The sequence below is a fragment of the Mobula birostris genome, chromosome 3, assembly GCF_030028105.1.
Source record: "Mobula birostris isolate sMobBir1 chromosome 3, sMobBir1.hap1, whole genome shotgun sequence".
In the NCBI taxonomy this organism is placed as follows: domain Eukaryota; kingdom Metazoa; phylum Chordata; class Chondrichthyes; order Myliobatiformes; family Myliobatidae; genus Mobula; species Mobula birostris.
In genome coordinates, this window is record NC_092372.1 from 147,605,389 (window position 1) to 147,631,720 (window position 26,332).

Sequence of the window (26,332 nt, forward strand, 5' to 3'; positions counted from 1 at the left end):
GGATGATGCCCAGGTATGTCTAATCCGGTGGTATATATACCCCCTTAGTCTGTTCCTCCTGATTGGCTAGTCTTAGTCCAATCAAGTTTCCACTTTCCCACCTTGTTTATAATTGAATTCCAGATCGATCTTACAGCAAGACCTTCATCTTTGTTGAAATTCTTTTTCTCTAGTTTTACTTCAATGGCTTCAAGGGCGGAGTGGAGTGATAATGGCACTAAACGGTGACCCCTTTGCTTGCATCTTGGGGAACAACTCTATTCCCATCTTTAATATCTTTATTTTTCCCTTTCAGGGTTCTTTTGAAGACCCTGACCTGGAGTTACATGCTGACTATGGTTCTTTGCAGGAATGGGACCCGCTCTCAGGGTTTCATAACCGGCCACTGTTGTTCGGCACGTCAAGGGCTCAGTCTAAGAGTCCGGCTCAGATTTGGAAGCCTAGGATCTCAGGGCTCTGGAGACGAGCGGATTGAGGGTCGGTGTCATGACAAGAAACCCATGTGTTGTCAGGAGAGTTAGAATATCTGCAATTGTGTGCCCTGGCTTTGGGTACAGAGCTCGAAAAAAGTGACGTGGTGGACTTTTAACACCATAAACCAGCAAGTTGCTTATTATGTCTCCCTGCTCGCTGTGAAATGGAGACACCTCTTTCTCCCTTATTAGGAAGAGAGAGAACCTGTGGTATGTTGAACACCAGGTGAAATGCAAAGTCTCTGGGGTAACTACAAGTCTGTGTCTTTGCTATTCCGTTGCTCACGCCTGAATGCTTGGTGGTGGTTGCCGATGCTTTTTTTTTGCTGGTAAGGGGAGGGCGGATTGTTGCTTGCTGCCACTTACGCGTGGGAGAGAGGGGAGCTGGGTGGGGGGGGGACTTTGGGGTTCTAACATTTTACTGTTGTTCATTCTTTGGGGCATTCCTCTGTTTTCATAGATAGTTGCGAAGAAAAAGCATTTCAGGATGTATGTTGTATGCATTTCTCTGACATTAAATTGTACCTTTGAACCTTTATCAGGCAGTCCCAAAAGCCATTGGCATAGCACAGTAGTTTTGTGCCATCGAAGTCAACCCTACTGCCATTGCGAATGCAACGTTCTGCTACCATTGATTTCTCCGGGTAACCCAAACGGGCACACCTCCTGTGCTCCTTGATGCGTGTTCCTACAGTGCATCATGCCTGGCTGATATATGATGCTCCACATTCACAGGGAATCCTGTGAACGCCAGCCGACCTGAGACCCAGGTCACCTTGGACTCACATAAGCTGTGATCTGAGTTTCCTTAGAGGTTTGCGGTTGGTATTAATCTTCGGCTAGATGAGACACAACACGGTGCAAACCTGCATCAAGGAGCTCAGGAGGTGTTACTCGGAGAAACTGACAGTAGCAGCACATTGCATTTGCAATGGCCATAGGATTGACTTCAAAAGCACAAAACTACTGTGCCACACCAACAAGCTTTTGGGACCGCTTGGTAATGGAAGTTATTGAAATAAAATGAGATGAATAGAATTTTAATGAAGATGAAGGTCTCACTCTAATTCGAGTGTAAACTATGTGGGAGAGTGGAAACCCAATTGGATGACGACTAATCAGGAGGGACAGACTAAGGGGGTATAAATACATTCAGACTAGACATACCCAAGCATCATCCCTGATGAAGATGGCAGAGTCTGTCATCAAAACGGTTATAATTGATAGGTGAACCCAGCTGGAACCCCAAGAAGAGTTTATTCAGGAACAGTGATAGATCAAACAATGGTGGTAAGTAATTAAGAAATATCCAGATATCCGATTATCCCACTAGGAAAAAGAAAGTTATGTCATGAATAAATAAAAAGGCTTGCTTAAAATAAGATTTAAAAGACTGTATGATGGATACAGGACATAACAGAAAAATACTGTAAGTAGTTCAAGATCAAGAAAAAGAAATGCAGGGCAAAATATTACATAATATGGCCAACTGTCACGAGAAACATAACCTTACTTTTTAAAATATAAAAAAGGTTGAAATGTTTACTAAGTATTTTGATCAGTTTTAGAAAGGTAAATATGTTCTACTGTCCCGAAAGATGTGAGACAAAAATTGGAATATAAATAATAAACAAGCACAACTGTGAGAGGGAAAAGTATTTAAAAGTAGGAAAAGGCTGAAGTTTCATGAATTCCAAAACACTTAAGGAAGCCTGAACATTAAAAATGCTTAAAAAACACCCGCAAATATAAATTAGCATGAGGAATGATGACCATCAAACAAATGAGCCAAGTATAAGTAAGGAAAACTGAAGAATAAAATACTACAAATTGATGAAAAATATCCATCGTTCCATTCACATATGATATTGATACTCTTAAGTGCTGACACTGAACTTCAGTGGATCTGTGTACTTTGATTATAAAAAAAAATGCGTCATCCCTACTCCCCAACTCCCAACAGCATAGTCTTAGTCTCTCAGGACACTGGATTCAGAATCTGAGTTGAAAGACTGAAAACCACAGGAAACTTTGTAAATCGTTGATGGCTACAAAATGTAGGAAAGAGCAGTGCAAGACTAAGAATCTCAGATCTGGAGAATCCAATGCAGGGAAAAGAAAACTGTTTATCCTTTCAATACACACAAAATGCTGGAGGAACTCAGCAGGCCAGGCAGCATCTATGGAAAGAGTACAGTCGATGTTTCAGGCCAAGACCCTTCAGCGGAACTGGGTCCAGCATTTTGTAGGTGTTGCTTGGATTTCCAGCATCTGCAGATTTTCTCTCATTTGTTTATCCTTTCAGCTTCCTTTGGTTGTGCTACCTGCCCTATTATGACTTTTGATCAGAGGAGGCACAGGTACAATGGCTTGTTTTGGGAGGTGGCATTCCGAGTGGTTGTCCATCTGATGCATAAAGGAAAATGAAGCAGGTAGAACCATTAGCCTCCTCTCTTTCATGGTTATTTACCATGTTTGCAGTTATACACCCACATACTAAGTTCATTCTGAGTGTTAAATAGTGCATAATACAGCAGACATATAGAGGAGACTTAAGACATCTGTAAAACATGTTTAGAAATTCATGGTATTTACCAAAATCTGCTGAGTAGTTATTTCAGCAGCAATTCTTACCCTGCTCTGAAGTTTCTGGACTTCTGCTGCATGTACTTTTCCAATTTCTTCTAATTTCTTTTTCTCAGCATCTTGATGCTTAACAAATTCAATTTCCCTAAAAATATAAGTTTTCATTGAATGATTTTCACAGCTTTATGTTAATAAAATGTCAATGCTTATATTTAATTTCTTACTTCTGCTGGTAATCTTTAATAAGCTTTTTGGCTTTGTTGTACTTCTTGTCCAAAGCCTGGTACTGACTCTGGGTTTCCTTCAGGTGTTCATTAACAGTGTGACATAGGGTCTGTGCCTCAATCCAGTAGCTCTCCAGTTTTAACATTCTTTCTTTGTTTTCTTTAATGCTCTGTTGGAGTTGTGTTTTTTCTAGTTCCCATTGAATTTTCTCATTCTCTGCTAATTTGAGCTAGGTAGTACAGACAAGAAAAAAAATCAATATGCTGATAGGAACTTACTAGTCATTTTTGCAATCTGCATTTTTCAAGAATATAAATGTTCTAATTTGAGAAGGTCTTCCAGCATTTAATTCAAATGAGGCATACACGAGATCTGGGACTAGGTCCACTGGATCATCCTTCAGTTTTGAAGATAATTAACTGAGATGATGTCAGAAGAGTACAAGGTACAATATATGGGACAATCATAGAACAAGTTTCGATGATGATTTAAATACCAGACTGTTATCAAATAATTTTGCTATTAAATTCCTGACTAATAAAATATTCCTTGGTCATAATATGTCTCAATGAAGAGAAAGTTAACAAGGAACTCCTGTTTTAAACACCTGTGTTAGGAATCATAATCGGATTAGCAAAAACATATGTAGCTAAATATACAGGTTTCCCCCACTATTCAAAAGTACAGCATTTCTATGAAACCTTTCCTAAGCCAAAATGGCATAAAGCGAAGAAGCAATTACCATTAATTTATATGGGAAAAATTTTTGAGCGTTCCCAGACCCAAAAAATAATCTACCAAATAACACATAAAATCTCAAATAACATGAACATACAGTAAAAGCAGGAATGATAATGATAAATACACAGCCTATATAAAGTAGAAATAATGTATGTACAGTGTAGTTTCACTTACCAGAATCGGGAAGACAGCGAGCACACTGGAAGGTTCATGCATTTTTCTATCATAGTTCTTTGTAAGCACTCAAAACATCCTGCACTCCTGCCCTAAACCTACATGCCCTTTCAAAATTAAGTCATACTTTTCTGCAATAATTGAAGCACTGTCAATCGTAGCAAAAATCTCATGCAGTTCAAAGCTATGTCATGCACGCTGCCTCTATAACGGCTCGCTGCAAAACAAACGCTGAACGCTATTTTCGCTTTTCGCCACTCTCGCTGCTCGGGGTGCGCGCTGCCTCTATACTGGCTCGCTGCAAAACAAACGCTGAATGCTATTTTTGCTTTACGTCTTTTGTCGTAAAAGCCAAAATCCTCTTCGGATTTCTTTTGGTTAGCGAAAACAGGTACTAATATAGGACTTTTGTAAAAGTGAAGTGGCGTAAAGCGAACTTTCGTAAAGCGGGGGATACCTGTACTACCCAACCAGTTCAATTGCAACATTTGTTTTCCATACCAGCGAGCTATGTAGCTTCTTTGTGTGATTAAATTGTTTCAAGAGCCAGTTCAAATATTTGCTGGTTATATTTTGGAGATGCTATTGAAAATGGTGCAAATTTAAATTGGAGAGAGAGTAAGAAAACATGGAAAAGAATTCTAATTTTCAGATATTGAAGTTTGTGTTCATGTAGGACTGCTGTAATGAAAGGTAAATCTTTAGCTATAGATTGTCAAAATGAAGATTTTGAAAAGGGAAGATAGGTTGTCTGCCATAGGAGTATAGGAGGAATCAAGTTCCTACCCCATTCCGTACCTGGTCTCCTCCACTGCTAGGATCAGGAAAATAAGTAAACTAATGAACAGCACCTCATATTCTACCAAGGTAGTTTACAATCCAATGATATGAACACTGGATTCTCTAATTTCAGGTAACCTGCTCTCATTTCTAAAATAGGTGGTGTCATAGGCAGCAAAGGAACAACAGCCTCTATTTTCCTTGAAGTTTGCTTAGATTTGCTATGTCATCAAAAACTTTGACAAACCTCTAAAGGTGCACTGTAAAGAGTATACTAACTGGTCACTTCACAGCCTGGTATGGAAGCATCAATGTCCTGGAATGGAAAAGGCTACAAAAAGTAGTGGATACAGCCCAGTCCATCATTGGGAAAGCCTTCCCCACCATTGAATATATTTACTGGAAAGCAGCATCCATTATCAAGGACCCCCACTGTCAAGGACATGCCATCTTCTCACTACTGCCATTGGACAGCAGGATAAAGAAGCTTTAGGTCCCACATCACTAGGGTCGCCAGCAGTTCTTACCTTACTACTATCAGGTTCCTGAACTGGCATTCACCATGATACTAAACTCATTCTATGAACTATAAACTTACTTTCAAGGACTCTTCACAACTCATGATCTCAGTATTATTTTTTATTTGCAGTTCATCTTCTTTAACACATTGGTTGTTTGTCAGTCTTTATTTGTTTATGTATAGTTCTTCATAAAGTTTTATTGTGTTGCTTATTTTCTGCAAGTCCCTGCAAAAAATTTAGTCTCAAGGAAGTATATGGTAACAGTGTATAATATACACTGGTATTTGGCACATTTACCATCGACGCCACTCAGTGCCCTTGATGGTTATTTATTGTTGAAGCTGGAGGTTTTGGAAGCAGATGAAGGAGTAACTGAGATTATTAAACAAACCAGTGTTAGTCTGCCCTGATCTGGTTCCAAAGGGTGACGCTTGCATTCTTGTGGGAACAAAGACAGACATTGTGAGAAGGATCATGGGAGCATCAAAGGAGAGAAATGGAGAGAACTTTTTGAAAACCTTGTCCATTCACCCTGTGTTCAGATCTGCTTTTGAGAAGATGCAAGTTCCTCCTTGGAACGAAGAAACGAGAAACTGTGTGGTACACCCAGCATAAACCTGTAATGTTATGTCCTGGAGGAGTAACTAGAGGGACAGGAACTCCCAGATTTACCGGAATATCCAAGGAATGGAAAAGGACATTAACTGTGATAATGTTGAGACGTGAAGATGCATTTTCTACTGACAAGTCTGATGCTGGTTAATCCACGAGTACTTGCCACGCTATTAGAGCGACCGAGGACATTCCTTTCTGACAGAGGTCTTGCCCGTTAGCACCAGTAGAGGATGAAGATGTTTGGCAGCACCTGCTTAAGCTGAAGGAAGTTAAGTTCAGTCATGGAGCAGGGGGACCTGAGCTGCTGGAAGACACGAGTGATAGACAGGAAGAGGCACTCTCTAGTAGACTGGAAGGGTCACAAGTGGTGATTGAAGCTGCAGGAGCCGAAGATACCTATAACACACCAGGGGAACAGAGTGTTGCATCTATCCATTAATGAGATATGTCCCTATCATTTACAAATAGATTGGAGATCCTGACATCACAAAATTCTTCCAACTGTTCGATAAAGCTGAAATTTGCAAAGATACTTGCTTTATAATTGAATGTAGTGTATGATCTATAGTGCATAGGGGCAGTCTTTATACAGTATTCGCACAGATCTGGGCTCAGGTGGTTGAGACATCCCAGCTTCCTGGTTTTAGTGAGACCCAAGTCATACTAACCCTAGACATATGGAGTTTGAGAAAGATGCTTTTCTTACCACAACTCCAGTGGCTGTCAGCAAGGGGCTAACGAGTCACATCTCTAGAGAAGCCTGAAAGTCATTAAGCTAGAAAGAGTGCAGAAATATTTGAGGACGTTGCAAATATTTGACGGACTGATTTATAGAGAGGTTGAGCAGGTTGGGACTTTATTCATTGGAGCCCTAGGGGTTATCTTATAGAGGTATATAAAATTATGAGGGGCATAGAAGGGGTGAAAGCACACAGTCTTTTCTCAAGGTAAGGGAATCAAGAACAAATGGGTATAGGTTTAAGGTGAGAAGGGAGAGATTTAATAGGAACCACAGGGGCAACTTTTCACCCAGAGAGTGGTCTGCATATAAAATGAGCTGCCAAAGGAAGTGGCTGAGGCAGGTAAGTTATAAAAATTTAAAAGGCAATTGGACAGTACGTGGACAGCAGTGTTTTAGAGGGATGTGGGCCAACATGTGTAAATAGGACTAGATTTGATGGAAACCTAACTTAAAGTGGACCAGATTAGGCCAAACAGCCTGTTTCCTTGCTTTATGACTGTCTTTTCCTCTCTCCTGTTGTATTCAGATTCTTCTACACACAAACACAGACATCCTAAGCTCCCTATCATCCAGTTGCTATCCCAATCCCAACCTACCTCATCATCACCTACACACTTCTCCAAAAGGGTCTCCCCCCCCACCCCATCCCCTGACTATTTCCATCTGCCCATCACACCTCCCTTATTTGGTTCCACGCTCCACCCTTCCTTCCTCCAACTGCCAAACATTCCTCCACACCAGCTCTTGCCCTGTCACCTACGCAACCTCCTAATACTGGCTATTTCCCCTCTATCTTCCAATCCAGATGAAGGGTCTTGAGCAAAAATATCAAATGTCCATTTCCTTCCATAGATACTGCCTGCCAGTTCCTCCAGCAATTTTCTTTTTCCGTTCTAGATCTGAGTATCTGCAGTCTCTTGAGTCTCCAGAGAATAATGATCCTGATGTGAAAGAAGGCAGTCTGAGACAGACAGGATATAGAGCCATCTTAGCTAGAGACTCGAATGTAGGTTCAGTGGTGAGGATGTAACATTCGGACAGAGACAAAGTTAACGGAATCAGAATCAGGCCTAACATCACCGACATATGTCAAGAAATTTGTTGTTATGCGGCAGCAATACATATTAATTTAAAAAAAGCAATTTATTATAAAGTAAATAAAAGTAGTGAGGTAGTGTTCATAGGTTCAATGTCCATTCGGAAATCTGATAGCAGAGAAGAAGCAGCAGCTATTCCTGAATCACTCAGCATGTGCCTTCAGGCTCTTGGACCTCCTCCCTGATGACAGCAATGAGAAGAGGGTATATCCTAGGTGATGGGGTCCTTAATGATGGATGCTGTCTTTTTGAGATATCACTCTTTGAAGATGTCCCGGATGCTGGGGAGGATAGTGCACATCAAGGAACTGACTGAGTATACTACTTTCTGCAGCTTATTCTAATCCTGTGCACTGGCCCCCTCCCCATACCAGCCAGTGATGCAGCCAGTTAGAATGTTCTCCACGGTACATTTGTAGAAATTTATGCACGTCTTTGGTGACATACCAATTCTCCTCAAACTTCTAATTAAATATAACTGCTATTGTGCCTTCTTTGTAACTGCATCAATATGCTGAGCACAGGATAGATCATCAGAGATGTTGACACCCAGGAATTTGAAATTACTCACCCTTTCCACTATTGATCACTTGAAGAGGATTAATGTATGTACCACACATAAAAGTTGCTGGTGAACGCAGCAGGCCAGGCAGCATCTCTAGGAAGAGGTGCAGTCGACGTTTCAGGCCGAAACCTTTCGAAGGGTGCGTTTAGGGCAGGAGTGCAGGATGTTTTGAGTGCTTACAAAGAACTATGATAGAAAAATGCATGAACCTTCCAGTGTGCTCGCTGTCTTCCCGATTCTGGTAAGTGAAACTACACTGTACATACATTATTTCTACTTTATATAGGCTGTGTATTTATCATTATCATTCCTGCTCATCTCAGATGGACCGAAAGACTATAGAACCGTGTGTTGTGGTCAGATGAGTCCACATTTCAGCTAGTTTTTGGAAAAAACGGGCATCGAGTTCTCCGTGCCAAAAATGAAAACGACCATCCAGATTGTTATCAGCGAAAGGTGCAAAAGCCAGCATCTGTGATGGTATGGGGGTGCATCAGTGCCCACGGCATGGGTGAGTTGCATGCATGTGAAGGTACCATTGACACCGAGGCGTGTATTAGGATTTTAGAGAGACACAAGTTGCCATCAAGGCGACCTCTCTTCCCGGGATGTCCATGCTTATTTCAGCAGGACAATGCCAGACCACATTCTGCACAGGCTACAACAGCGTGGCTTTGTAGACACAGAGTGCATGTGCTTGACTGGCCTGCTGCCAGTCCAGATCTATCTCCTGTGGAAAATGTATGGCGCATCATGAAGAGGAGAAGCAGACAACGGAGACCACAGACTGTTGAGCAGCTGAAGTCTTATATCAAGCAAGAATGGACAAAATTTCCAATTGCAAATCTACTACAATTGGTATCCTCAGTTCCAAAACGATTAAAAAGTGTTATTAAAAGGAAAGGTGATGCAACACAATGGTAAACATGCCTCTGTCCCAACTTTTGTTGAGTGTGTTGCAGCCATCAAATTCTAAATTTGTGTATGTTTACAAAATACAATTAAGTTGGTCAGTAAAACTATTGAAAATCTTTTCTTTGTACTTTTGTCAGTTAAATAAAGGTTCACGTGAATTAACATATCACAGATTTTTGTTTTTATTGCATTTTGGAAAATATCCCAACTTTTCTGGAAATGGGGTTTGTAAGAATATAAGAACAATGATGTCAAAGTACAACTTTATTAAATATTGGTTAGGCTACTGCAGGCAATAATGACGAGTGGGTACAAGAGAAAACTCATAAGGATGTTGCCTGAGATGAAACTTCCCAATTTTGAGATAGGATAACTTGGGGCTGATAAACAGAGATATCAGAATATGTTGAATGCATACCTTGTGCATATAAATACACAAAGTATATACCATGTGGGAATTAATGTCACAGAGTCAAACAGCAATACAGCTTTGAGATAAGCCCTTCAGCCCAATTAGTCCATGCTAACCATGATGCTCACCCAGCTAGTCCCAATTTCTCACATTCAACTTGGAGGGGTGGCATAGTAGCATAGTGGTCAGCATAACACTTCACTATGCCAGCGATTGGAGGATCGGCGCTCAATTCCAGCTGCTGTCCATAAGGAGTCTGTCCATTTTATCCTCATGATGATATTTGTGTCCTCCAGGTGACCTGCTTTTCTCCCACATTCTAAAGATGTATAGGCTAGGGCTAGTAAATTGTGGGCATGCTACGTTGGCACAGTAAACATGGTGACGCTTGCAGGCTTCCCCTAGCACACCCTTGCACTATATTGGTTGTTGACACATTTCACTGTGCTTTTCTTAGTTTTGATGTACATATGACAAATAAAGGTCATCTATAATCTCTCTCTCAGCCCCAACTCTCCATGTACCTATCCAACTGTTCCTTAAATAATACTCCTATACTTGCCTCAATCACTTCCTTTGCAGCTCATTCCACATATTCACCACCCTCTGCATGAAATGTTTCCCTTCTAGTCCCTTTTAAATCTTACCCATCTCACCTTAAACCTATGTCTCTTAGCTTTGACTTCTTTAACCTGGGGAAAAGACTTAGCATTCACCTTATCTACGGAGCCTACAAAAAGTATTCACTCCCCTTAGAAGTTTTCATATTTTTATTGATTTACAGCACTGAATCACAGTGGATTTAAATTGATTATTTTTTACATTGATCAACAGAAAAAGACTCATGTCAAAGTGAAAACAGATTTCCAAAAAGTGATCTAAATTAATTACAAATATAAAACACAAAATAATTGATTGCATGTATTCATTCCTTTTAATATGACACACCAGATCATCACTGATGCAGACAATTGGTTTTAGAAGTCACATAATTAGTTCAACAGAGAACTGTGTGCAGTCAAGGTGTTTTAATTGATCGTAGTGAAAATATACCTGTATCTGGAAGGTCCAGCTACTGGTGAGTCAGTATCCTGGCAAAAACTACACCATGAAGGCAAAAGAACACTCCAAGCAACTCCTCAAAAAAAGGTTATTTAAAAGCTCTAGTAAGGAGATGGATAAAAGAAAATTTCCAAGTCAATGACTACCCCTTGGGGTACTGTTAAGTCAATCATCAAGAAGTAGAAAGAATACAACACAGCTGTACATCTGCCTGGAGCAGGCCGCCCTCAAAAACTGAGTGACTGTACAAAGGGACTAGCGATGGAGGCCACCAAGAAACCTATGACATCCCTGGAGGAGTTACATGCTTCAGTGGCTGAGATAGGAGGGACTCTGCACACAATTGTTGCCCAGGTGCTTCACTAGTTGCAACTTTATGGGAAAGTGGCAAAGAGGAAGCCATTATTGAAAATAAAACTCACATGAAATCTCAGCTAGAGTTTGCCAGAAAGCATGTGGAAAGTTTTGAAATCATCTGGAAGAAGGCTCTATGGTCAATTAAACCAAAATAGAGCTGTTTGGCCATCCAACTAAATGCTATGTTTGGCATAAACCAAACACTGCACATCATCAAAATCACAGCATCCCTACCATGAATCATGGTGGTGGCAGCATCTACTTTTTGCAGCTTGAGTAACAGCTGATGCCATTGCAGTTCATCTGTGAAGCTGAATGTTCTGTGGATAGCACACTTCAAAAAAGATCATCTCATAGCTCAAGATGATAGGCAGGAATAAAATCCCTTTACATTTTGCTCTTTAGTCCTGCTTGCTTCATTTTTCAGATTAAAATATTAGACTGACAAAGTAATTTAATTCGATTCATTGAAAACATTAGTTGCCAAAATATGGATCTTAAAACAGAGAAAAATGTTAACACAATATCAAAATAACTGTTTCGCAGCATCTTACCTTGGCTTTCATTTTCTGAATTTCAGCTTCAGTAACAAAATGCTTAATCTGTAGCTAGATGGATCAAAATAAGATGGTCAAACAGCAATTTCAACATTTGAAAGACCTTTGACAAAAAATGCTCTAGGTTCAAAAAATTGAAACCATTCCATCTAAAGTGTAATTATAACTTTAAATCTGCTCCTTCTGTGATGACTTTCATAACAATTCTTATTATATTCAGCCATTACCAATGATTTATTTCCTCACATCTTCAGCCTTAACATATTACGAAGAGCATGAACAACTAAATCAAACTCAAAATTAATGTTCAAACACTAATTCAACTTGACACTTATTACCTTACAAGGTTCTCAACTGAACTTTAATTTCACCATCACAGTCTACATGTAACATTTTTGCAAACCGCAGATGAACTTTCTTCCAAACTGGATACGTGTGTTCTTTCTCCAACTTAAATTAAACCACTGTCATTTATTCCAGTATCAAGATTTGAGGGGATATTTCCTGTCAGATAGTAACTAAGATATGTTCTTTTGAAACCAACTGTAGATAAAGGATCTAGTGCTTACCCATCATATATGATGAATAAACTCTTCATGGGCCTCCAGCTGGGTACGGGTATCGATTATAACCGACGTTTCGTTGACAAACTTTGCCTTCGTCTTCAGGGATGATGCCTGGACATATCTAATCCAGTGGTATTTATACCCCCGTTGTCCATCTCTTCTGACTGATTAGTCCTTATCCAATCAGGTTTCCACTCTCCCACCTTGTTTACAATCGAATTCCAAGTCTTACTGAGAGCAAGATCTTCATCTTTGTTAAAATTCTGTTCCTCCAGTTTTATTTCAATGGCTTCCTTTACCAGGTGGCCCCAAAAGCTATTGGTGTGGCACAGTAGTTCTGTGTTGTTGAAGCCAATTTTATGGCCATTGTGAATGCAGTGTTCTGTTACTGCCAATTTCTCTGGGTAAGTCAAAATGATATACCTCCTGTGCTCCTTGACGCAGGTTTCCACAGGAAAACTGGAATTCTAATTAGGAACTGGAATTCAATTATAAACATGGTGGGAGAGCAGAAACCCGATTGGATGAGGACTAGCCAATCAGGAGAGACAGACTATGGGAGTATAAATACCACTGGCCTAGACATTGCCCAGGCATCATCCCTGAATAAGGTAGCAGTTTGTCATCGAAACGTCAGTACATCCATAACTGTACCCAGCCAGAAGCCCAAGAAGAGTTTATTCAGACTGTAGATGTTATAAGTTCTGGAGTAGATTTGTGTATAAGGTAACTGACATCAAAAAATTTCATCTATGATCAGATGTCACAAGGAAAAACTGATAAGCACTAAGTTTTAAATATAATGCCTGGAATTGCAGTGGAGGCATATTTAATTATAAAAAGTACTGAATAAACATCTGTAAGAACATACAGTGTCATAGGAAGAGAGCAGGTTAATGCGACTAGACGGATTTGTTTGCCAAATAAATTTGATAGAGCTTCATAAGGTTGAATAACCTCTATTCTTTGACTCTATTATATTATGCATATGATTTGTCTCTAATAAGACCAATAGGCTTAGAGTGATTTTCCTCGAATAAAAGGAGCTAAGTTGCTTCCAATTTGTAACTTCAAATCCATTATTCCTTCAACAGTTTGGTATCAAACTACTTACGCTGGAATAATGGGTCTGCTTTCATTGCAAAGTAACTTAAATACTTTTATTACAATGTGTTGGCCAACTTAAGTGACTATCACTTGATGTTACAAAATACTTCGGCATTACAACAGAAATTTATAAAAACATGACAGACGTATGATTATTTTAAAAGAGCAAAGTCTCATGCTGTATTATCAATGTATTGCAACTTCAAGGTCGACATCACACCTATTTTGAGGAACAAGCACTGTCGTTGGATTTGACTTATTCAGTGTTTTAAAATTATGTTCCATATCTTTCTATTTGCATATCAAGAAGGTATGATTTAATTGATGGCACTAACTCAGGCTAAATATTTCACTCAAGATGTTTCCTGATTTGAACACTGAAACTGTCACAGCAAACCAATGTATGAGAGAATTGAAAATGGGAAACAAACATTTCCGAAGTAAAATTCCAGTTTTCCTGAATTTTCCTTAAACACTAATGTCAAGTTGGAATTAATTTACTGCTGACAATGTAGATAAGTCCTGTACCCTTAGTTAATACATCAAATATGTGGAATATGTATGCAAGATAATGATGCTAAGATTGTTTCAACTTTTTGCTCTATACTTCAAAAATGTGTTTACATACTTACACGCATTGTACTGTTGCCACAAAGCTAACAAATTTTGTGACATATGCTGGTGATATTAAACCTGATTCTGATTTCTTGCAGCATAAATAAATACAATAATTATACAATAATATAGAAAATATATTGACAGGCTTATTAGCAGCTCCGGAAGATCAAGTTGTCATTGGTGACTTATTTACAATACTCTTGCCTCGTAACCAGGTTATATATACAGGGCTTCACTCAGAAACTTAAGCACAAATATCTAATCTAAAATTCCAGTGCCATACCGAAGGAATGTTGCATTGGCAATGGTACTGTTCTGTATACGAGCAAGGGAATCAATACCTTAATCAGCATGTCTCAAATAAAGGTCATTATCTCATTGCTACTTGTGGGAGCTGATTATGTAGAAATTGTACTCCACCTTTACTACAATAGTGAATACTAGAGTTGTACATTTTGGCCATAAAGCAGCTTAGACTTTGAATAAGCATGAAAGATATGGTACAAATCCAGATCTTTTTAAATTAGTTTAGAAATCCAAGATGGAAAATATCCATTAGCATTGCTTTCAGTATACTGTATGATTTTAGGGGCGAAACAATTAAATAGAGTTGGAATTAATTAGACCAATTCCACTGCTGTTTGCTGTAGTCCACCACTTTCACCCAATAAATCTACTTCATTTTCCTTCAGGGCATGAAGGGATACAGGGAGAAGGTAGGTGATTGGAGCTGAGAGGAAAATTGGATCAGCTATGATGAAATAGCAGAGCAGACTCAATGGGCCAAGTGGCCTAATTCTGCTCCTATATCTTATGGTCTTAAAATACGTCGTGTAGCTACCTTTTAACAGCATGATTATTTGTGCCTTCACTACACCCTCGGCAGCGCAGTCTAAATTCTAATGACCTGCTGCTCAAAAAAATTCTACCTCATGATACATTGTCTTCTGAGTCACAATCCTTCTGCTAATGGAGGAAGACACCTTCTATCCAGATTAGGCCCTTCATGATTTTTATTTTCTATTAAACCCCTTTTTAATCTTCTATGTTCCAAAAAGAACAACTTCAGCTTCTCAAGTCGATCAACATAATTGAAATACCTCATCACAGGAATTGATCCCAGCTATAACTTCGCTATCTTTCCCAAAATGTGATGCCCAGGATTGTACAAAAAAAAAACTGCAAATGTAACCCAATTAGTAATTTATAAAGAACCATCAGGAATTTATGCAAATTTGTATTAAGTTGTACACTTTAAAATCTTATTATCATTCTACTATATCAACTTCTTTACTTGTTTTCTTGAGATTAGATTGTATTCCTAGTTACCTCTTTGAATTTGTGAGTAATCTTGTTGGCATCCACTTCTGTGGGAGAAAGCACATCACCGGTTTCAGGCAGGTCAAACACTTCAATCGCCATGTCACCACCTGTAAGCACTGAGCCCACTTCACCATCATCATCTTCATCAGTAGCATATTCTCCTGTCTTAACATCAAATCATAGTTTTGAAAGTATGAACACTACAGGCTATACGTGAACATACAATATAACTGAAATTAATGAAAGGATTCAAGATCAAACTCTGCATTCACTTGTTGTGGGTTAATTATGATAAGCTGCTGAACAAGAGTTGGACTTCTATTCTACAGACGTTGTATTGCGACATCTGGGGAATTCAAGTACAAATGAATACAGTTGGAATCACAAACAACAGGAATTCTGCAGATGCTGGAAATTCAAGCAACACACATAAAAGTTGCTGGTGAACGCAGCAGGCCAGGCAGCATCTCTAGGAAGAGGTGCAGTCGACGTTTCAGGCCGAGACCCTTCGTCAGGACTAACTGAAGGAAGAGTGAGTAAGGGATCTGAAAGTTGGAGGGGGAGGGGGAAATCCAAAATGATAGAAGACAGGAGGGGGAGGGATGGAGCCAAGAGCTGGACAGGTGATAGGCAAAAGGGATACGAGAGGATCATGGGACAGGAGGTCCGGGAAGAAAGACAAGGGGGGGGCGGGGGGACCCAGAGGTAGGGCAAGGGGTATATTCAGAGGAACAGAGGGAGAAAAAGGAGAGTGAGGAAAAGAATGTGTGTATAAAAATAAGTAACAGATGGGGTACAAGGGGGAGGTAGGGCATTAGCAGGTTAGAGAAGTCGATGTTCATGCCATCAGGTTGGAGGCTACCCAGACGGAATATAAGGTGTTGTTCCTCCAACCTGAGTGTGGCTTCATCTTTACAGTAGAGGAGGCCATGGATAGACATGTCAGAATGGGAATGGGATGTGGAATTAAAATGTGTGGCCACTGGGAGATCCTGCTTTCTCTGGCGGACAGAGCGTAGGTGTTCAGCAAAGCGGTCTCCCAGTCTGCGTCGGATCTCTCCAATATATAAAGGGCTACATCGGGAGAACCGGACGCAGTATATCACCCCAGTCGACTCACAGGTGAAGTGTTGCCTCACCTGGAAGGACGGTTTGGGGCCCTGAATGGTGGTAAGGGAGGAAGTGTAAGGGCATGTGTAGCACTTGTTCCGCTTACACGGATAAGTGCCAGGAGGGAGATCAGTGGGGAGGAATGGGGGGGACGAATGGACAAGGGAGTCGCATAGGGAGCGATCCCTGCAGAATGCGGGGGGGGGGGGGGAGGGAAAGATGTGCTTAGTGGTGGGATCCCGTTGGAGGTGGCAGAAGTTACGGAGAATAATATGTTGGACCCGGAGGCTGGTGGGGTGGTAGGTGAGGACCAGGGGAACCCTATTCCTAGTGAGGTGGCGGGAGGATGGAGTGAGAGCAGATGTACGTGGAATGGGGGAGATGCGTTTAAGAGCAGAGTTGATAGTGGAGGAAGGGAAGCCCCTTTCTTTAAAAAAGGAAGACATCTCCCTTGTCCTAGAATGAAAAGCCTCATCCTGAGAGCAGATGCGGCGGAGACGGAGGAATTGCGAGAAGGGGATGGCGTCTTAATCATTTTAAACAGTTGGAATCATTTTCCCTTCAACTCATATCTATTTAGTTGTAGAGTAAAGTGTGCAATAATTATTAACAAAAATTAATATGTGATCAAGCTTAGCAGAATATGATTCTTTTATGCTTTATAATGTGTATTTTGGTATGGGAGTTAAATCTGGCAGCTAACCTAATATTTTTTGTTCTAGTGACCCAGAGACACGAGTACAAATTCAATAATAGCAGCAGGATATTTACGTTCAAGTAATTCAATAAATTTGGAATTAAAAACAAAGGGATAATACAATCTAGGCCTCTCAAAATGAATGCTAACATTACATTTGCCTCCCTTACTACCATCTCAATCTGGAAATTAACCTTTATTGAATCCTGCACGAGATCTCCCAAACCCCTTTGCACTTCCAATTTCTGAATTTGCTCCCCTTTCAGGAGATAGTCTATACCTTTGTTCCTTCAGCCAAAGTACTTCTGTGCACTGTTTTCTATCTGCTACTACTTTGTCCATTCTCCCAATCTGTCCAAGTCCTTCTGCACAATCCCTCAACAATACCTGCACCCTCCCCCCCCCAAGTAAAGGCATCCGTTAGTCTCGCGAGACCATGGATCTGCACCTGGAAAGTCTTCACTCTCCAGGGCGCAGGCCTGGACAAGGTTGTATGGAAGACCAGCAGTTGCCCATGCTTCAAGTCTCCCCTCTCCACGACACCAATATTGTCCAAAGGAAGGGCATTAGCACCCATACAGCTTGGCACCAGAGTCGTCACAGAGCAATGTGTGATTAAGGACACAACACGTTCCCTCGGCTGGGGCTCGAACTCACGACCTTCAGGTCGCTAGTCCAATGCCTTAACCACTTGGCCATGTGCCCACACCAAACAACCTTTGTATCATCCACAAACTTGGAAACTTGGCCACAAAGCCGTCAACTCTATCATCCATATCATTAACATACAACATGAAAAGTTCCAAACACAATACTGACCTCTGCAAAACACTACTGGTCTCTGGCAGCCAACCAGAAAAGGCTCTGTTTTCTGCCAGTCAGCCAATTTTCCATCTACACTGGTACCTTTCTTGTAATATCATGGGCTCTTATCTCGTTTAGCAGCCTCACGTGCGGCACCTTGTCAAAGGCTTTCTGAAAATCCAAATTAACAACATCCTCTGACTCTCCTTTGTCTATCTTACCTGTTGCTTCCTCAAAAAATCCTAACAAATTTGCAGGAAAGAGTTCCACTTAAGGAAGCCATGCTGCCTTTGGCCTGTTTTATTGTGCATCACTCAGTAGCATCAAACTTCATCCTTAATAATGAACTCTACACCTAGACAACCACGAAAGACAAGTTAAATAGCCTATAATTTTGCATTCTTCCTTTTCTAAAGGGTGGAATGACAGTTGCAATTTTCCAGTGCTTCAGAAGCATTTCAGAATCATGTGATTCTTGAAAGATCACTACTTGTGTCCCCACAATTTCATCAGCTACCTCTTTCAGAACCATGGGGTATACTGTAGCTGATCTAGGTGTCTTATATAACTACAGACCTTTCAGCTTTGCATTCACCACCTCCTTAGTAGTGCAGACTACACTTATTTCTGCTCCCTTATATTCTCAAATTTCTGGCATACTGCTGGTATCCTTTGACACAAACTTTTAGTATCCGCTCTTGTATTACTGGCTAGCTTTTCTCTGCGAATGGCTTTTTTAGTTCCTTTCTGTCTTTTTAAACTTCCCAATCTTTTTGTTTCCCACTTTTTTTTTTGCTATATTATATGTCCTCCCTTTTGTTTTTATGATGTCTTTAACTTCTCTTGTAAGTCACTGTTGCCTCATCTTCCCTTTACAATGCTTTTTCTTCTTTGGAATGAATTGATCTTACAACTTCCAAATTACTCCTAGAAACTCCAGCAATTGCCACTCTAAAGTGCTCACAAACTACTTCTAGCTTTAAAACAGAATGCAACAGCTATCTGCTTGGCCGGTGATTGGAATTAGGTCAATGGCATGGGCCTTCAATTTCACTCGATAAGTGGTCATCATTTTCTGTGGAAGGAAAAATGTTTAACTAAATAAAAAGCAGCTATTGTCTGCTTGTGGCTTACCACATGAAATAGCTGCTCAAGAAGTTTCCATTTCTTTACCTTTCTGAATTGTGTTTGACTTTTTCTATTCACCCATACCTGTACCTGTTTTTGAGAATATGACCATTGGTTCTGTCCTTTGTAATTTCAGGTGTTGGGAATGGCTTTGCCTTTTGTAGCTCCTCAGCACCTTTTTTTTTAAAAATACATTGACCTATTCCAATATGAATCTTTTTGTTTTTCACCTTCATTCCTCTGGTTAATCATTGCACCCTGTTATTTGGCCTTCACTTTCATCTTTCCTACCTTACTCTCCCTCAACATCACCCCATCTTTTGTTCTAATCTAGGCAGAGTTAGTGTGTCCGTGGATGAGCCTTTTTGCATGGTGACCACAACTCTAAAATTTCAAGGTAATTGCAGCAAGGATAAAGGTGGTCCAGAAATTAAAATTATTGAAATGGAGAAAGGCCAATTTCAAGATTGTCACACAGGACCTGACAATAGTCAACTGGGACAATGAGTGTGCATTTCAAAGTGTAATCTCAATGTTGATTTGAGAAAAGTAACATCTTTCTCTAATTTGTTTTGGGGGTGTTAATAGTCTTTGACATGGAACATTTGTTTGTTTTCCTCCACTAACGCTGCCTGACACACTGAATATCAACAGGCTGCATCCTTACTTCGGAATTCCAAATTTAGCAGTGTCTTGTATTTCAATAACCCAATAATTACCTTCAGCTACTGGTATATGATAAAAAGAGCACAATAAAAACTGGGAATAATTTTAACAATTACAAGTTACATATTTTAATACTTAATAACACCACCTCGCTATATGGTTAATTATGTTAATTTCACAGATTATGCCAAGTGGAACCCACCATTTGCATTTGAATTGCATCAGTACCTCACATGTAGATCTTTCTGCATGCAAACAAGGCACCCATCCAGTCAAGACTGTCCTGAGACCCAGCAATAACAGTCTGCCTGTATGATTCCAGGTTCTTTTGCAAGAGAGTTTAGACACATGAGTGGTCAGAACATGCCCGAAACTCATCTGAAAAACTTTTGACTGGCAGACCACATCCACTGTTGTTTTCTATTTGACAAAGCTGTCAAAGGTTTTGCAATAATCCTTATATTCAGAAATATTCCAAAATAATTAAATAATAATGTTAACAAAGGAACAGTACAGCAATGGAACAAGCCCATTGACCCACAAGGCGTGGTGCCAAATTAAGAAGGGTCATTTCCATAGATGCGCCTGACCTGCTGAGTTCCTCAGGCATTTTGTGTGCGTTGCTGTGGATTACCAGTCTCTGCACTTTCTCATGTTCATAAATTAATCACTCCTGCCTGACCATGATCTATATCCCTCCATTCCCTGCATATTAATGTGCCTTTCTAAATGTCTTTTAAATAATTAAAAATTCTAAGAATTCAAATTCTAATAAGCACCAAAGTAACTTGAGCGAAATAAAAATAAAATGAAAATGCTCAGCAAGACTGGCTGCATCCTTGGGAAAAGAAGCGGAGCTGTTTTAGGTCAAAAAACCTTTGGTAAGATGGAGCCTGACTTTCCTGATTTTTTTTCTGTTTTCATTTCAAATTTCCAGCATTTGATTTTTTTCAATGCATTTCAACAAACTGAATTACTTCAAAACAACATAAATTTCCAAATATTATGTGTATTTCTCACAATTGCTCCTCTCACTTAAAATGCTATAACCTGATGGAAGAGCAATGGGCAAGTTCCCCACTTTCAGTGTGAGAGAACCACAGCTGGTGCACAGTTTTCCACTGGACTCTATTGCTCTATTTATTGCCCATTTACATAGTATGCCACATTCTTGTTAGATTCGTGCAGACTTTCTAAGATAATCTCAAAATGTAGTTAGACAGGGGATGTAAGAATAAATCACAAACTAGTAAAGGGTGAGAGGGCAAAATTGCTAGTTCATCCATTTTTGATCAAAGATTGATAATAATGTTATTATTAAAAAGCTGAAAATTGCTGTGTGCCAAGGGTTTAAACATGCTGAATCATTTAATTTAAAGTTTAAAAAAATTGGTGCACATAAGGATTAAGAGACACAAAGTAAGTATTGTACCATGAGTGTTAAGTGAACGTTAGGGAGCAGTAGAAATGGGTTAGTATCTGTATGTTTTAACCTGGAGGTACTTTCAGAAGTGGACAACAAACCTGGAAGCACAATGAAGTCAGTGCTGCTGCACAGCTTGTAAAATAGGTTTGATCCTGACTTTGGATGTTATCTCTATGAATTTCCACATTCTCCCTGTGACTGTGTAGGTATATGGATTTCTTTCACATCCTGAAGAACACAGAATATACAGCACTGGACAGGCCATTCAGCCTATGAAGACATGCCAAACTTGATGCCAATTTACAATAAATGTTCTCCTTCTGTTTATTATCCATATCCACTATTTCCTTCTTACTCGCGTGTCTATCTAAAAGCCTTTTAAACTCCACAAAACTGCCTGATTCACCACTGCCCCAGTAACCCTTTTCAGACACCTATCATCTGCAATTAAAAAAAAACTTCCCCAACATGCTACCTTTAAACTACTCCCCTCTAATCTTAAAAGCATATTCTCTGGTGTTTGACATTTCTACTCTAGGGAACGGACTCTGACTGTCTACCCCATCTATGACTCTCATAATTTAAAAAAACAACCTTGATCACATCCGTCCTTGGTCTCCGATATTGTAAGGAGAAAGGCCCAAATTTGTCTAATCTGAGAGTAAACATCTTCTGCACTTTTTTCATAGTTTCCACATCCTTGCTATAATGGGGTGACCAGAACTGTACACAACACTCCAACTGCAATCTGAATAAAGTTTTGCACAACTGCAACATGACTGTCTTACTTGTACACACAACACCCTTACCAATAAAGGCAAGCATGCCATGTGCCTTTGTTACCACCTTATCAATTTGCATAGCCACTTCCAGTGAACTATGGACCTGGACCCCAAGATCCTTCTGTTCTTTAATGCTATTAAAGGGACTACCATTAATTGTGTACTTTCTCCTTCTATTTTACCCCCCAAAGTGCAACACTTCACACGTGTTTAGATTAAACTCCATCTGCCACTTCTCTGCCCATATCTGTAACTGATATATATCCCACTGTATTATTTGATAGTCCTTTACACTTCTTTGCCATGTCACCAATTTGTAAATTTGCTAATCCACTCATCTACATTTTCACCCAAATGGTGTGTGTATGTACATATATACCACCCCTACTCTCTATCTTTGATGAGCAAACCAGTTCTGAATCCAAACCTGCAATTTACCCTAGGTCCCGTGCATCTTCATCTTCGGAATCAACCTACCAGGAGATACTTTGTTAGATGATTTACTAAAGTCCGCATCAATAAGGTTCACTGCCTTACCTTCATCAAACATCTCCGTCACCTCTTCAAAAAATAAGTTTGTAAGGCAAAACATGCCAAACACAAGGCCGTGCTGATTGTCCCCAAGCAGACCAAGATTTTCCAAATGTGCATAAATTCTATCCCTCAGTACGTTCTTCAATAGTTTCCCTACTGCTGACACAAGATTCACTGGCCTCTGATAACCTGGATTATCCCTATTTGTCTTCTTGAACAAGGGCACAATATTTATTACTCTCTTGTCCTCACCTGTGGTGACTAAGGATGTAAAGATTCATTCTAAGCCCAAACAATCTCCTCACATAACTCTTTCAATATTCTGGAATATATTCCATCAGGGTACAAACATACCTCCTCCTTCAACTTGAAAATTCTCAGAACATTAATATGTCTCACTCTGCCCTTATTATCCTTCAGATCCTTCTTCTCAGTACTAACACTAACACAAAGTACTCACTTAGTACTTCAACCTCTTGCTCTGAATCCAAGTACAAATGCAATCCCCGTACCTCCCCTCTGCTGGGTTATCTTTTTTTTAAAAATACTGATATAAAATTCCTTGGGATTATCCTTGACCCTGCTCACCAGGAATATTTCATGGCTTCTTTTGGCCTTCCTTATCACCTCCTGGTAGTTAGGTGACAACTGCAGGTCTACATTGGTGGCAGAAGAATCAGCGGTTTGATGGGCATGTGAGGAAGAATAGATTACAGAGATACAGGTGAAGAATGGGACTGAATGGAAAGCTCAATGGGCTGATATATGGATAACAGTGAAGCTTTTAAAAAAAAAACACCTAATTATACACAAAACTGCTTCAGGCTCATGTAATAAGTACAGTTGCTTCAGAAGACGGGAAATGTTACATACCCATACTGTGGTGGCCATTGCTTCTTTAAGAATATTTCAGATAATGACAACAAAATTACTTCACTGATTAAGGACATTTTAATATGGAATGTTTACAGTTGCTTCTGATCTCATGAACCCTTTGCAGACTTAGAGAATGATTTCAGATTAAGTATCACATCTAACTGGTTATCCAGTTTTTCACTGTGGGAGTGCAGATCTTTTCCATGCACAACATGTTTCAACCTCACGGTGAATCTAAGCATCAACTATTCAAAATGCATTAAATATTTGATACTCACTTCATTTCAATATTTAGAAGCAATTGTAAAACTTAAACACTATACCAGTATTCAAGGGCCAATAAAAGGAAGTTAATTTTAAGTGGATGGCCATTGTTGGAGAGGGCAGAGTTAAGAGTGGGGAAAATGAGGCTCTGGCTCAAGAGGTTTCAATGAGAAGAGGTGAAAGTTAAGGTCAGCTTCTGGTAATTTTACTTCTTTTGTATTGCACAGTTACAGCAGTGGGAATAATGTCAGGACAGTGGAATGCTCTTCTTGTGGGAAGACAGGGAGATCTCCAGTGTCCCTGATTACTATACCCGCAAGAAGTGCATCCAGATACAGCTTCTTACAGACTACATCAGAGAAATGGAGCCAGGTCAATTCCAGGTCATTCGGGTGGCTAAGGGTTGACTGACAGGAGATAAAGGGAGAGAGTTACACCTAAGATGCAGGACACAGGTAACTGGGTGACCATCAAGAGAGGGAAAGAAGATAGGCAGGAGACAGGAGATAGACCTAGTAGAGGAAAGCCATAGCAGTCAGGTCTCTGGCATTGAGTCTGGCTCTGTGAGTCAGAAGAGAATGGGGGAGAAGAGGCAAGCAGTAGTGAGAAAGGATTCATTGGTTAGGGGAACAGATAAGAGGTTCTGTGGATGAGAACGAGATTCCTAGATGACATGAATCCCAGGTACCAGGGTCAGCGACATCCTGCATAAAGTTCATAGCATTCTTCGAGGGAAGGTGAGCAACTAGTGGTTGAGGTCTCCTTTGATACCAATAACAAAGTGGAAAGGTATTGAGTGAATTTAGGGAGCTAGGCACTAAATTAAAGGACAGGACCTTCGGGGTACTGATCTGAAAATTGCTACCCGTGCGATGTACTCGAGAGGCGAGAACTAGAAAGATAATACAGGTAAAGACATGGTAATGAAGATGGTAAAGGAGGGATGGTTTCAGATTTTTAGATCACTGAGCTCTCTTCCAGGGAAGGTAACAACACTTATACAAATGGGATGGATTCCATCTGAACTATCTCAAATAGCAGCCTTGTAGGAAGCAGCCAAAGTGTCCTGACGAAGGGTCTCGGCCTGAAACGTTGACTGTACCTCTTCCTAGAGATGCTGCCTGGCCTGCTGCGTTCACCAGCAACTTTGATGTGTGAGCCTTGTGGGAAGGTTTGCTAGGGTTGCTCTGAATGGTTTAAATGAGAATTGCAGGGGGATAAGAGCTAAAATGCCATCACATCTAGTGAAGTAGTTGTGGGGAGAAACAGAAGGTAAGCCTACATACAAAGACAAGAACCAAATGAGCATGGGACTAATATTCTGAGTTGTCCTTACCTTTGAAATTACCTAGGGTTACCCATAGCCCTCTATTTTTCTAAGCTCCATGTACCTATCCAGGAGTCTCTTAAAAGACCCTATCGTATCCACCTCCACCACCATCGCCAATAGCCCATTCCACACACTCACCACTCTCTGCATAAAAAAAACTTAACCCCGACATCTCCTCTGTACCTACTTCCAAGCACCTTAAAACTGTACCCTCTCATGCTAGCTATTTCAGCCCTGGGAAAAAGCCTCTGACTACCCACACGATCAATGCCTCTCATCATCTTATACACTTCTATCAGGTCACCGCTCATCCTCTGTCACTCCAAAGAGAAAAGGCCCAGTTCACCCAACCAATTCTCATAAGGCATGCCCCCCAATCCATGTAATATCCTTGTAAATCTCCTCTGCACCCTTTCTATGGTTTCCACATCTTTCCTGTAGTGAGGCGACCAGAACTGAGCACAGTACTCCAAGTGGGGTCTGACCAAGGTCCTATATTCTGCAACATTACCTCTCAGCTCCTACACTCAATCCCACGATTGATGAAGGCCAGTGCACCATATGCCTTCTTAACCACCGAGTCAACCTGCGCGGCAGCTTTGAGTGTCCTATGGACTCGGACCCCAAGATCACTCTGATCCTCCACACTGCCAAGAGTCTTACCATTAATACTATATTCTACCATCATATTTGACCTACCAAAATGAACCACTTCACTAGTATCTGGGTTGAACTCCAGCTGCCAATTCTCAGCCCAGTTTTGCATCCTATCAATGTCCCGCTGTAACCTCTGACGGCCCTCCACACTATTCACAACACCCTCAACCTTTGTGTCATCAGCAAATTTACTAACCCATCCTCCACTTCAATCCCAAAGATGAAGGGTTCTAAAGCAGGGGTCCCCAACCTTTTTTGCACTGCTGTTTAATATTGACAATGTTCTTGGGGACTGGCCGAGCGGGGTAGGGTTGCCAACGGACGAGAGTAGCAGTCAAATACGTTGTGTTTACCCAGAAAAGACTACAATGACCATGAAGCCTTGCGCGGACACCAGTGCGCATGCGTGTACCTGCCGATTTTTTTTCCTGCAAATCGTTTTTAGCGATTCTGTTCGGGGGGGGGCGTTATTCACAACCGGAAAATACGTGGTAAGTGGCTAATACACTCAATTTCGTTTCTAAAAGGGTTTATCTAACGAATTTAATATTAAACACACAGCACATATTTTCCTCGCATGAATATAGTGATAAGTCAATTATCAGGGGAGGACAGGGTAGCT

General features: G+C 40.4%; 1 protein-coding gene across 3 annotated transcripts in view; it reads right to left on the reverse strand.

Annotated features, from left to right (window-relative positions):
- The window catches only part of ppp1r9a (protein phosphatase 1, regulatory subunit 9A), a 234,110-nt gene that overhangs the window by 102,586 nt on the left and 105,192 nt on the right, over positions 1–26,332 (reverse strand). For all 3 annotated transcript variants that reach the window (XM_072253423.1, XM_072253421.1, XM_072253422.1), the window contains exons 6-9: positions 15,443–15,601; positions 11,820–11,873; positions 3,284–3,513; positions 3,108–3,204 (exon numbers count right to left, since the gene is read on the reverse strand). In XM_072253423.1, the coding sequence (XP_072109524.1) occupies positions 3,108–3,204; positions 3,284–3,513; positions 11,820–11,873; positions 15,443–15,601 (540 nt within the window). The remainder of the gene's footprint in view (positions 1–3,107; positions 3,205–3,283; positions 3,514–11,819; positions 11,874–15,442; positions 15,602–26,332) is intronic.